At 42.1% G+C, this 14,278-nt stretch overlaps 1 protein-coding gene across 1 annotated transcript in view; it reads right to left on the reverse strand.

The window, feature by feature from the left end:
• Positions 1-14,278, reverse strand: part of LOC109482249 (papilin-like) — a 30,733-nt gene that overhangs the window by 8,778 nt on the left and 7,677 nt on the right. The window contains 20 exon segments of the mRNA XM_019784941.1: positions 1,179-1,318; positions 1,320-1,344; positions 1,680-1,710; positions 1,712-1,863; positions 2,225-2,494; positions 2,673-2,888; positions 3,284-3,425; positions 3,920-4,099; positions 4,512-4,685; positions 5,129-5,290; positions 5,719-5,850; positions 5,968-6,046; positions 6,635-6,755; positions 7,170-7,302; positions 7,659-7,831; positions 8,055-8,135; positions 8,367-8,490; positions 8,665-8,795; positions 11,671-11,773; positions 12,947-13,039. Coding sequence (XP_019640500.1) covers positions 1,179-1,318; positions 1,320-1,344; positions 1,680-1,710; positions 1,712-1,863; positions 2,225-2,494; positions 2,673-2,888; positions 3,284-3,425; positions 3,920-4,099; positions 4,512-4,685; positions 5,129-5,290; positions 5,719-5,850; positions 5,968-6,046; positions 6,635-6,755; positions 7,170-7,302; positions 7,659-7,831; positions 8,055-8,135; positions 8,367-8,490; positions 8,665-8,795; positions 11,671-11,773; positions 12,947-13,039 — 2,662 coding nt within the window.

Below are 14,278 nucleotides of genomic sequence, written 5' to 3' on the forward strand. Positions count from 1 at the left end.
TACGAAAAAAACATTAATTACCGTTTCCGACACGTCATAAGGGTAATTAAAGATATATGTTGTACTTTTTCTTCAAACTGCCAGGTGGCGCTGCTCATATCAAAATTTTGACGCAACTTCATTGACCCGTTGCTTGGTAACGGAGTGACGTGAGACAAAATCTTTTAAGAGGTTGTTAGGGGATGTTTATTCTTTCATTTAAGACACAATCTTAATAATCAATGGTTATTAAGGTCTCATTCCGGTATTCTTCCGCGTGGGTACTCTAAAGTAGATCGTACTAAAAATGAAATGCGTGTATGGATGTGTGTTTATATCCGCCAGAAATTGCATTTTAGCTAAGTCAGTTGGCGTAAACCGCTTGTGATATGAGAGGTTGTTTGTATGTGCTAAAATTAGTGGGTAAGTGTTGACATCCGCGCGACAGGTCGGATGTTTACACGCTGTTGTGATGGGTAATGCGGTCAGGAGGTAGCAGCGCTGGAGGACCTCTGGCGGAGAGTGGCCAAGTGCAGTTTATAAATAAATAAAAAGAGATTGTTGGGTTAGATCTGGTTGGGAATTTTTTGACGTAATGTAGGGCCATTGTGCTCAAAATTGATTGGATAGACTAGATGGCTGTCATTCAAATTATTGGGTTTTGGCCTATGTAAAGTTACGTATTTTGCCATAGGCGGCTATAGTTAACAAAAACTCAAGAATGGGACCTTAAATGAGGAGCATTTTAGAGCATTTTAGAGCACTGAAATCATACTGTTCCTGTATGGTTATGTTTGCAGTTCCCTAAGATCAAGGCTCAAGTTCGAAGGCGTCAAGCTGCTATGGTCCTGACCTTGTGTACTCCAGTACTTTTATAGGGGGAGGTTTCGCATGGTTCAAAGACAGCTGCCATTACCATGCCTGGAGAGGAGGTGGGAGGGGCAGCCACAGGTCAAGGTGACCTAATTACCCAGAAACACCATGGGCTCTACTCTGTGAGGCTAAACTATACAACACCTGGAGTTTTCTTTAATTTTTATCCTCTTTGGGTAAAAGTTTATCTTGTTACTCTAGATAGACATGTGGTACTAAAATGATGTATTGTTGAGTGGTGGACTGACTGAAACAACTTTAGGGCTCAATTGCCATTTGACTTGTAGTGCATATGTAGATGCGATCGGTTTGATTTATTTCCTTACCATCCCCACCACACAGGTCCACGCAGTCCTTCAAGGAGGAGAACCTGTTCTGGTTCCCCTGGCAACCACCGTACACAAACTCCTTGCACTCCTGGGTCGACTGTTCGTAGTACCAGTTGCGGAAGGCACCGTAACACGGCCGGGTCGGCAGGCTGTACACAGATCACTGCAAGCCAGCGGAAATAACAAACACCATCAAACTTCATTCCAGCACAAAACATTACAGCATGAAACTTTCCACTGTGCTGCAGACTTCTTCAACAGACCAGACAACTACTGAAGATCACACAAAACATAAGCCGTCAGCAAGTGGTCATAAGTGCATATCTGACAAATTATATTTGAGGTACTTGTCACAGAATAAAAGAGGCTTTAGATGCACTAAAAAGGAAAGCAACCAAAAAATCCAGAAAGCATCATTTCTACACAGAATACTGGTATCCTTTTGTCCAAGTACAGGAGTTTACACAACGGAATAACAGAAGAAGCTGACGACATTACCCTCTTTTGGGTTAAGTTGACAGGCATTCTGGACACTCCTGCTGGCTCTTGAACCTGTTGCCGTTCCCCCCACACGATCCATACCAAAACTGTGTGCAGCTTTGGGTGTTGCTGTCATAGTACCAAGCCTCTTCCCACTGGGAACAGGGACCCATGTCTCTGGGGAGCTGGCAAATGTCAACTTCTACAGGGAACAACAAAAGAGACAGACTGAAACACATTGGTCATGTTGTAACACTAACAGGCTGAAAAGGGACCCAGTATATTACATCCTAAAGCATCATAGTCCATGTGGTTGCAAGTTTGTTAAAGAAAGGGCCATTAGAAATCAACTTACACAACTACTTACAAGTACATGCTTTACATTTTGATACTGGAAATCAACAAGATTAACTTGACAGATACATGCAATCATGTCTAACTCCCACAAGACTGGGAACAGCAAATGTTAATATTCCATTTATTGGCTTCCATATTGAACTGATGAAGAGCTAGCTTTGATAACAAAGTATAATGTTTGGGTGATGAGGAAACAAGCAGCCCACCTGGACAGTCTTCATCCTGAGGTCCTGCAGGTGTCTCTCCATCTGCACAGCAGCCGAACTCGGTGGTCCAGCAGGGCTTCTCCCCCTCACAGCCCTGATGGTTCAGTCCAGAGGCAGCGGTCACGCCGTCGGGACAACACCCAAACGTCATCTGGTCGCAGGGGATGATGACGTTACTGTGCTGTTCGTCAGGGCAGCCCTCGTTAAATGGTCCTGTGGCTGCTGAAATGCCGTCAGGGCAGCAGCCGTGTTCTGTGTCTGTACAATCTTCTATGGGGAGGGAAAAAAGAAAGATCTTCTGATATCCAGTATTGGTTCTGGTTGGTTGGTTAATTCATACATCAAACTTAATCTTACAACAGTGTACTAACACTTGCTGTCTTTGTCTATTGAGGTCTGTTGCATTTTTTTCAGCTTAAAAATTGATGTCAGATTTTTTGGCACAAACCTGAGCATCCATGATTGTCGGGACCCTGAGCTGGTCTTTTCCCGTCTGGGCAGCACCCAAACTCCGACCCCTCACACCCCAGAGGTGGGCAGCCTGCCTTGAAGGGTCCCTCTGCAGCAGTGAACCCGTCCATGCAGCAGCCAAACTCAGAGAAGCCACAGCCGTCTATGACTTGTGAAGGACCAGACCCATCTGTGCCAAGCCTGGGTGCTTCAGCTGGAAAACAGAATGACTTCATTACACCTGCATCAATTAACACTACATGGGTAGCACTGTTCAAAATATACAAACTAACAGATAATGGATCAAAAGGAAGCCTAAGAAAAAGATGCAAAGACAGCATAATAGAAGACAGCAAAGAGACCCAAACGAAGTACAGAATGGGCAGACTGACACAGGCATACTTGACAAGGAGACAGTCTTCGAGCACTCAGAAGACTGGAAGAAATGATGCTCTCAACTGACAGGCTCTAAGTCTTAACTATATAGGGCTTTTAAAAGGTTTAAGGAGTAAGTGTAGCAAAGTGCTGATATGAAGTATCCTGCATGCATGCAATAAACAAGAATCACTAGAAAATGACTAAGACCAGCCAAAGACAGTGATGACAGACCTTGTGTGCATGGGATGACATTACAGATCCCGGTGTCATCAGGCCTGTTCCCTGCATCACAGTTGGACTGGTCGACGAGCCTTCCATCAGAGAAGCACATGACCTCCCTTCTCCTGGTACCACCATCACACAGCTGCGAGCACTACAGGTGGAGACAGAATGAACAGTACAACTGTCTGGCTCGGCAGGATAACCATCTAATGTTTAAGTATCATAGATCAGTGATTGAACTTACCTCAAAAATACGCAAATAACACTAATATATACCATACATTTCTTTTCAGAAAAAAATTTATCAGTAAGAAGTAAATTGGCTTTCAAAATTAGATCGTTTCAATGGTTATTGACTAAGCAAAACGTATTGTAAATCAATTCTGATTCCAGAAGTATTACACAAAGTAGAAATTGCTTTCAGATGATTCTTTGCACGGCCAACCAAAATCAAACACATTCTTAGTGTAATATCAATACATGTCTATCACATGCAATGACAACCATTACCCTTTGATGCAGGAGGTCACAGATGTTCCAGAACTTGTATAAATGTTATCCCAAGCTGTCAAATCAAGGTGCCCCCATTTAGCCTGGGGCGATGACAGGCTTGTGTTTTTTCTTACCAAGACAAATATGCCATACCTTACTCCAGGGTCCAGCAAACCACATGGCATGGCACTCCTTGACCTTGCACGACCTCATGCTGTCAAACCTGCCGTCCTGGGAGCACTGCTCCTCCTGCAGCAGCTGCAGGGAGTTCCCCACTAGGGCAGCACACATCACCATCCTGGTCTGTACACCATCCCCACACTCAGCTGAACACTGAAACATTACAACAGTACTGTCAGGATTCTGTATGCTGGGGATGTTGTACCTCACTGGCTGACAGATTCTAAAGGTAGGGTCTGTTTGTTGTTTGTTTTGCATAACCAATGAACCATCTTTAGGCATAACACACAAGTTTTGTGTACGAGTTGCACAAGACCAGACTGTAAGATTTAACGCATCCACACCAGAATGAACCAGGCCCTACTATTTTCGACAAGTGTGGTTGCATCTTTATTGTGCCTGAGGTGTGGCTCTCCTCAAACACTGGCTCAATCCAATATCTAAATTTTGGCCAAACATAGGGTGGGGACCCTCTGAAACACTATTTCATGCATACTGAGGGGTAAATTTCATTTCATTGCTTCATTAGAATCATCATTAACATGATGTGGTGAAAATGTCTGACCTTGCTCCACTGGGAGGCGTGCCACTGTGGGAGACACTCCTGTGAGGCCGCACACTTCTTCATCTTGTCTGGTTTGCGGTAGGCGTCGCACATCTCCTCAGGATACAGGTGTCCGTCCTGGCTGGAGCAGTACAGGCTGCGGGAGGACATGCCCTCATCACACGAGTCAGTACACTGGAAAACAATGTTAGCCCTTTAAGTCAGCCTGTATACATGTATCATGAAGCCTTCCGGTTATGGTCACTATGCATGTGATGAAGATGATGATCATTGTACAGGCTGCAGAAAGTCCAGGCCTGAAGCTTTACTGCTCTTCCTATGGTCACTAAGCATGAGATAAAATAGGGTGACCTTTTTACACTGCTTGAATTTTCTACATTATCATCTGTGTATGTGTGAATTATGACTGAATGTATGACTGTAGACACAGTTACAATGTTATATGAGCAAAAGGTCGTCATGAGGGCATTTGACCAAATGAATTTAAAATATAGATAAGAATTTATCAATGTCAAAACAACTATATATAATCCTCTTTCACTGCAACAACAAAAACGTATTGACTTGGTATATGAGGTCACACAAGAGTTAGCCCTTGTAGCTTTCCCAGTGTTTACCTCTGTCCACTCAGACACCATCCACTCCACCCCCTGGCAGGGTCCTGAGTTACACGGTTTCTCTGTCTCAGGTTTGGACTCAGGGTCACAGCGGTTCACCTCGTTAGGAGCAGCACAGGTCACCTCACGAGTCTGCTTCCCAAAACCACACACACGAGAACACTGGTGGGGAAATATGCAACAGTGATGGTTACAGAATTCTTTCCACGTCACTAAGACAGTCTCACCGATTTACATGTGAATTTCATTGTGCTTCGCAAATATTTTTTTAAACGTATCATCTGAAGGAGTTTGTACTGTAACAGTTGTATGTTGAGGAAATTGTCACAAATATACTCAGTCCAGTATCAATTCGATGGCTACCCTTTTTGTTTAAATATCAACCTTAATAATTCAAAGGTAGTGAGATATAGGCTACTTATCATAAAAAATAAAATCAAACTTTATTGCACAAAAATTGTACCAGGACTGGTACAATGTATGGCAAGTTCTTGAGTGGTTCCAAATGACATAAATCAGATCTCTGTGGGGCATGAGAACAACTAACACACGATTTAAGTATTATAAACAGAATAACAGTAATATCTAACCTGTGACCACTCGCCAACCTTCCATTCAGGACACTCGTGCAGGTTACACTGTTGTTTGAAGCCTGGTTTGGACCCGATGCTCTGTTTACAGACCGTGTCATCCACATGCTCAGGAATCCCATGTCTCAAGGCCTTCAGATATACATGTAAGTAGTCATGTTAGACAAGGAATGGGGCATTGTTATAACCTCCAAGCAGCTAGGGTAGAAATCATGAAATTTTCAGGGATTTGCAGCTGGTTATACAAACCTGTTCACAGAACACCAGTCTTGTTTGGAAGCCTCCTTCACAGGACTTGGAGCAGGGACCCCACTCTCCTATGTACCATCTAGGGAACAACAACAAACATTAGCATGAAAGTTCATCTGTGTTGGTACAAATCATTATGAAATAAAGACTAAACTGTACCTTCCAACACTTTTCCTCCCATCCAGTTGTCTGGAAAATTCTAATAAATAAATAAATAAATAAATAGGTATAGAATTGGGACTTACCCCAAATTTTCGGTTGACTCCATCAACCTTGTTCACAGAATGGACCCGTCTACTCTTGGAACGTGACGTCAGAGACACGTGACCGTAGTAGCGGGTCATACGTGCCAGATAACTTGTGTCTCTGACGTCACGTTCCAAGAGTAGACAGGTCCATTCCGTGAACAAGGTCATTGGAGTCAACCGAAAACTTGAGGTAAGTCCCAATTCTATACCTAGTGTTGGAAGGTACAGTTTAGTCTTTATTTCATAACAACAAACATTATTGATCACAATCTGCACAAAAACAAAGCAAGGCATGGAAACCCAATCCCAACTGCACTCTCCTTGGTGCTGAAGTGCTATCCATTGAAGTGCCTTTAGGTAAGACCACATGTGATCACACTCACCATATCTGCCAGTTTCTGTCATTTGATGCTACTCACCTGGGCTGACATGGGTGTGAGTTACATGTCCTGTTGTTGGGAGGCTGCTGGCTGGGGGGACACTGGTAGTCAAATGCTACCTGATTCCCTCTGGAGCAGGACACACTCCTCAACTGGTATCCTAGAGAGCAACAATATCAACATGACAGGAAGAGTGGATACACTGTATATCAGTGTAACAGTCAGGAAAATGAAGATGAAAGATTTGGAGTGGAGAATGATTCAATATGTTATTGTCATCATTATCCATCCATGCAAGTTCACCCCCATACAAATGTACATCTCTGTCATTCATATTTTCAGTCAGATCCTCTCCAACCAACTTTGTTTCAGGCATTATTTAGGGTCACACAAGGACATCCAACTCTTTCTATAACCACTAATTAGAATAAAAGATTCAAATTATTCAACCATAAGGTCATTAGATGGAAAAGCTATACATTAAAAAAAATTATTGATCTGACCTGGCAACAGACCGTTAATTTTGGAGAAGACTAGTGGTCAACTTTTAAAAACAAATTAGGAAGGAACCTACCTCCCCCACAAGGTGTACTACACTCTCCCCATGACCCATATATCCATGTGAAGTTGTGCTGTGTGGGGTCCTGGATGTCCTTAGGGATGTAGTACTCATACTTCACACCGTGGTTCTTCTCCTGGGTGATCAGCTGACATAGAAAAAGAAAGAGGAAATAATTCAAGGGAAGTTTTATATGATGACTATTTGGTATCATAACACATGACTCTACCTTTAGGAAGTGTTTTTGTGTACAGTTGCAGTCACGCAAAATGGTCAGTAACTGTTGACGACCCTGCTGTAAGTCATTCTGGTCTGCCCAAAATACAGCTAAACCTGAACAGCACTTTGACAGCACGTTTCCATCTGCAACTTGAATATATCAACACAACACTTCATTTCTGACCTTCTTTGGGAACCTTTTGAATAACTAGCTTTACACTCTCCGAAAATCATGATAATTTCACAGCCATTATTGGTGTAGAAAAATCATTCAAACAAACTCACATCGATGTACAGTGGCTCAGTGATTGGTCCCAGAGCTCGGATGATCTCAGGTTCCCTGTAGGCTTCAGTCTTCCTCTCATAGTGAACAATGGTTCCTGCCACAGTGAAGGGCTGGGCATAGTCAATGTGCCAGCCACCATTGATGTAATAATGTCCACTGGCATTTCTCACAGCTGGAGGAAAAGGAAAGTAAGATTCAGTCTGAATCATCTATGAATGGGATTCAGTGCTACCTCGTCTTAACAAACATCGCATCCACCATACATTGAAAATGTACAACTGTCTTCAAAAACAAATAATACAATGTAACCAATAGGTACTTTGTATACATTTCCATGAAATAGGTATGAGGTATGCACAGCCAGGACAGACTCCCAATTAAGTACAAGTTCTCACCCAGGAAGTTGTCCGAAGCTTTGAGCTCTTCAATCCTGATGTTAGTTGCAGTAGCAGGAATGACCAGGAACTGATTGTAACCTGTGAAGGAAACAAAACATATCTATGTACACAAGTTTTAAAAACCAACGGACCATACAATGACCAGTTAAAGGTCTCAACTAGTGTTAACATGTCAAGTGAGATTTAATACCAGTCCATGCATTTAGAAGACAGTTCCTATCAAGAAATCTAGTTCCATGAAATACCTGCATTGCACTGAAAAAAATTGGACATTTTACCTCTAACTGAACCTTAAAACTTGTAACATACCAACTGGAATGTTCCTGATGCTGAACAACCCTTTCACAGCCTTACAGCTGCTCCCATCTCCTCCACACTCACGACACTTGTCCTCCTGGGCATTAGACCCCAGCATGTAGTCACACCCTACACCCTGGAAGAGTGCAAATGTCACAAGTTATATACATTTCACATGCTATATCAAATATGGTTACCGTATCTGACAGGATTAGATAACATGGGGAATAACAAAGAGAAAACAATTGTCAATAGGTATTTTATGGTAGTTATCTGCAGTACACTGTGTCCTTGTTAGTGATTGTCTTACCTGACAGATGCCATCCACACAGACATCCAGACTGTCCAGGTCACATTTGGTTCCATCCACCACCTTCTCCTCGTGTCTGTAGTAGAAGTTCTCACCTTTAGGCATGCAGTTCAGCTCACATCTGTTAGGGGCTGAAGCACAAATTACATGCATTACTGTAAATACTGTTTAACTTTCAATATCACGGCTACTTCATGGCAATGGGCTTTAATGAGTCTGTGCTGACAACAGAAGACCCCTGGAAAACCTTTTCCCTCCAATTAGACCCACCAGGGAGACCTTGTACTGCTGCCCTGTACCACACCTGACCTTCCCACACACTCCACAGGGAGTACTGGGAAGTACAAAATGTTGTTCCAAGGAGGCTCCAGAGTCTCACCCTTGACTTGCCATTTACAACAATTAAAGGAATGACAACAGACAGCCTAGCCTGTGGAAAGCTGACACACACACACACACACAGGAATGTAACCGTCAAGTGAATCTGTGTAAAAGCTTTTCCAGTGACTGTGGCATGTTTTGTAAAACAAGTGTAGGTGTATAATTATGTGTTACATTCTTTGCCTGGTATCCAGTGGTTTCTCAACCATCTTTCTGTGGGCTGAAGGAATGTGACACCTACACCTACACTTGCCTTACAAAACATGCCACTGTAACAGGGTAATCACCAAAATCCGGAATCGTTAAAATCTTGTCTAAAGACATTTCAAAAGTAACTGTACAGCTCCTTGACTTTCAAAGCTTTCAAGGACCTCCTACTATACTAAGTAGTTTCAAGCCAATGTACTAGTATTCAACATGATTGACTCAAGTTAACAGTCTGGCCATGATTTCTTGCTACCAGTATCTCTCATCCATTTTTTTACAATAGTAATGTGTAACTATTTCAATTAGTCTGACCATGCTGGAAGTTAAGGGGATTGATTTCACTCAAAATAGGACTGCCTGCTTGAGTCAACATCACCCTCTTTTATCAGTCAATCGTGTGGCCTATCACAAACAGTTGGGACCAAACTGTCATCAACTGCCCAATAGCCAAGGGCAAATTTGCACTGTCAGCACACTGATACACAGTGCTCTTGGGCTCAAATTAAGCTAATAAATTTGTCTTTAAATTCCATTAACATGACCTGTAGCTCACAAAATGATCATCTGGTATCTGGAATGAAATCATGATAGGAGCATAGTCAACATCATTTTTAAGGCTTACATTTCTGTGTCTGAACAATGAGTTTTAGAACAAGTCCTCAATAGTATACTTTACACGATTGGTCATTTTGAGACTTTGTAATGGCAGATCTCTAGCCTTATATAAGCAAGACACATTTACATCCTTTATGCTTTGTTACAATTGTTTATGTCTGCGACAGAGCAAAACTACACATAAAAGTTCTCCTCTTATGAAAGATCTAAGGCACTGAAATAGACCAGATGGTAACATCTATCCTGAGCCATATTTGGACTTGACCTACCTAATGCAACTTGCATATGTAATTCAAGCAGTATCTGTTTTTTTCAAAACATCAAGTCCCACCAGAAGGTAGACAAACATATTACAGGATTCCGGAGGCTTTGCAGACTGTAACATGTCCTGATGCCATCTGCAATCATTGTAATTCCTGGCTTACAACACCAAAACCTCACACAAACAGATCATAAAAGATTAGTACAATATTGGTTTAAAGGCTTAAAATCCCAGTGGTAGCCTGATCTGTTGTTCCTTTGAAGTTGTATTTAAGGTTCTCACTAGCTCAGGAAACAGGGTGTTATTTTAAGGACTCTTCTTTGTTCCTTCTGCCCAGATCCAAAGCCACTTACAAACTCTCTGTTTGTCTGAGGACTAGCAATGTTGCAAAAGCTGGCGGAAGACGGTCACTGAAGGATGGTGAGATGAAATGTACTGATCCTATCATGGTATGAGTGGCATTTCCATCTCAAACTCTAGATGGTAGTCAGGAAGGCATCTTTTGTTCTTGTGCTTCCCTGGTTGTTCCCAGGTCCTTGAGACGTGCTGCTATGCACCTGTCACATTACTTAGGACCAGTACCGTAACATCTTAGCAGGCACATAATCCTCCTTGAGCTCACAGTCAGTTATGCTTGTCTTTGTTCCAGCACTTACCTGGCAAATTTGTTAAGTTTGATCAGTTCAAAATGGATTGATACTGTTTTATAAACCTTTTGTACCCGTACTTGGGAACTGAAAACACACTTTATGTTCCTGAAATTGAAAGTTATGCAATTGCTTGTACAGCCTTCATGTACAGTATAACAAAAAGAAAGAGTACAATATATCATATATGCCACACAAAAGTTTTCTTCAGTGTACTCAAAGGATACACTCCCAATCAGTGTAATACACGTGATCCCAGATCAAGCAGTGAGGTAAAAGTTATGGTCATTATACAGAGTTACTAGAAACACATCTGTCTCACACATGTATGGTCCTCTACTTCTAACCATCATTACACGCAATCAAATAGCCACTAACGAAGGCCAAAGGTGATTACTGCTATTCTGACGAGTCTTCACGAGTTGATTATGAGAACCATAAATGCTCAAAAGCCACTGTTATTATTGGGCAGTTCTTTGAACCGTGTTTAGCCCCAAGCAACAGCCAAACAAAACAGAGGGAGGGGACATTGTATATGCCACCTCTAATGCTCAAATGTTGGACTGACTGGTTTTAAGTCAAATTAGGATCTTTATCCATCACTGACAAAGTGGCAGATTTCTGCTGAGACCATCTCCATGGTACAGGCCTGCCTGTTGGCTAGGAAAATGTTGACCTACATCTGTCAATGAAAAGTTGGGACTTACTAATCTCAAAGTCAAAGCAGATGTAGGGTCCAGGTCAGTGATTTATGCATATTTTTTAGGCTTTTCACATCTCTTTCTAGTGGAAGGGAAGGGGAAGGAGAGAAAACACAAAAGAGGTATACATAAGAGTAAAAACAAGTAAAACATTGACCTGGACCCAACATCTGCTACGAGATTAAAGACTTACCTCCCAAATAGGGGACCCACGTGAAGAACCTCCCTTCAAATGCCACATCATCGTACTGGGAGCACTGCTCCGCACGGAACTCTTTAGAACCCTCTGGACAGTCCTTCAAGAGAACAGGAAGATAAGAAACTGGCATTAACTTGCAGATGTACCAGCTAACACAACAGGAATCATGGTTAAGCCTTTCAAGGTCATGTAACATTAAACTTGGTCTGGCATTGCTTACAATGTAACTTCGTGGGGAAGATGAAGAAGGCAAACCTTCTTTTAAAATATAAAAAATGACAATGTCATGTGGCTCCCCAATGCTGTGTTTCTTGCAGAAAAACCAAGTTTGCAGTGTGAAAGATGCCAGGTAGCGTATCCTATATTGTTGCTGAACTTACATTTGCCTTCTCAACCTACTTGTTTTTGCTTCAAGTGTTCACAATGATTAACTGTGGTTAGGGCAATGAACTCAGTTTATGAGACATTTTCTCTGTAAGTGAAGTCATTTACAACAAAGTCAGACTTTGCACAAGGAACGTGAGTCCTCACCCCTACAAAGAATGCAGATTTTATTCACACTGGACAAATAAATATGAAACTTATCCTTTTATGTGACATAGGATCAGCATGCACTGGAAACATCTTGTGTATGCTTTTCCCATTGGCAGACATGTCCAAACAAACAGCACACAGATATACACACGCCTGAAGGGATAATTTGCACTGCTATTTGTGTGGGCTCTCTTTAGTAGAAACAGACATTTGTTTAGCAAACACCAACTTCCAACCCTGCATCCGCTAGACTGACTTGAAGGTTCTTCTAATCACCTCAAGTAATCTCATTTGTTCTGCACATTCTTACATACGGGGATGGGAATGAATATTTACTGTAACATAGCCTTCTGGCACTGTATTGTTGGATCAGTACCCTTCTGCCGTCAGGTCCCTCCATGAGTGCCTCTGAAGAGGTTTCTGAGTACATATTCTACAGTCAGACCAAAACATTTGCACAGCCACCAGACTGTGGCTACATGTGGAGCATGCCATCTGATGGCACAGACTAATGAAGACACGCTGGATGGACCAAATATTTGCCAAACTTCAAAGACAGACAAAAAGTTTTGTAATTAGCAAGAGCAATAGCCATGAATACTACCTACAGGAAGGGAATCTTGTGAACGGGGAAAAGTCATCCTTGCTGGACAAAATTAGATGGTCACATTCATTTCTTTTCAGCAATAGCAAAGACTACAACATACGATGTTGAAACATTATCATTTGTCCGTACCTGTATATTGCAGGACCTGTAATTCCTCCTAGGTCCCACACAGTTGTCTCCTCCATCTGACCTGAAAGATTGAGATTCAATCAATGAATCAATCAATCAATTAATCAACCATTTGCCACTCAGATCCCATTCATACTAGACTTTTAAAAACCGGTTGAAACCGCTAAATAATAAGCGGAGGAAAACCTGGTTAAAACCCTTAGCGTTCATACCAGACTTTTCATAACCGGTTTTGTAAAAATCCTGTCCGGTGAATATCCAATTAATCGGGCATGACGCAGTTTGAATAACCGTTCCTCCCGCTCTTCCGATTGCTGTCGCCTTCTTGTATACCGTCTTCATGTTCATTACCTTTTACTGTGGCACTGATCCTTAAATAAACCAGGTTCCTCCAACATGTTTGTTTTGTTAGAGCACCCCCCCCCAGCTTTGTCAAATTCGGCGAGTCCAGCTCTCCACAAATACATAAATAAGTATCAGGAGCGTCTGCGGTTGCGTATGCTGATTCCATCGATCTCAAAATTAACAGAAACCGTGGGAAAACAGTGGAAACGAACTCAAATTGGTCAAAACACGCCATAAAAAAGCTTTAGATCGTCCACGGCCAGGATGCTGACCCCGTGACCCCGGAATTATGACGCAAAAACCGGTTCAATAAACCCTTAGCGTTCAGACCAGGTTTTTCGGTGGAAAAACCCCTCAAAAACCCTTAAAAAACCACCTCCCGAGGTGGTTTTTGAAAATCGGATTTAAACCCCTAAAAAACCGGTTAATTTGCGTTCACACCAGGTTAAATAAAAACCGGTTTTTGAAAAACCGGTTGAAACCGCTAAATATAAGTCTGGTATGAACAGGGTCTCAGTGGGGGAAGGCTTCAAGTTGAAATATTCATAGGTTTGTCATCATCATACTATCAATATCATGATAACCATTTACTTTTTCAATAAATTACTTCACAGCCTTGCAACAAAAAGGGTATTAACCTAGAAGTACAGTAAAGAGTTCAAATGTTTGAAATGACTGCATCTGACTTTAAACTTCAATCTGAAATACACCCCAGCCCTGTGCTGGAGAACCTGTGCCAGATGTTACACTTGAACTCCAACTTGACTCTGAAGAGAATGTGAAACCCATTTCCGTTTAGTCTACTTTGGAACTTCAAGATTTGGACTGAGTGCAGCCTCTGCACCTAATCCTTACAATTAGAAATTTAATCCTGTAACAAAGCAAACAGTAACTCCCACTCTGCTGTAACAGTACCACTGCAGTCCTCCTGGGAGCCTGTCCTCCTGGGTTTGAGCAGGGATTAATAAGGGGTAATGGGGTGTGAAA

This window comes from Branchiostoma belcheri, unplaced genomic scaffold (genome assembly GCF_001625305.1).
Source record: "Branchiostoma belcheri isolate BF01 breed outbred unplaced genomic scaffold, Haploidv18h27 scaffold6, whole genome shotgun sequence".
Taxonomy (NCBI): Eukaryota; Metazoa; Chordata; class Leptocardii; order Amphioxiformes; family Branchiostomatidae; genus Branchiostoma; species Branchiostoma belcheri.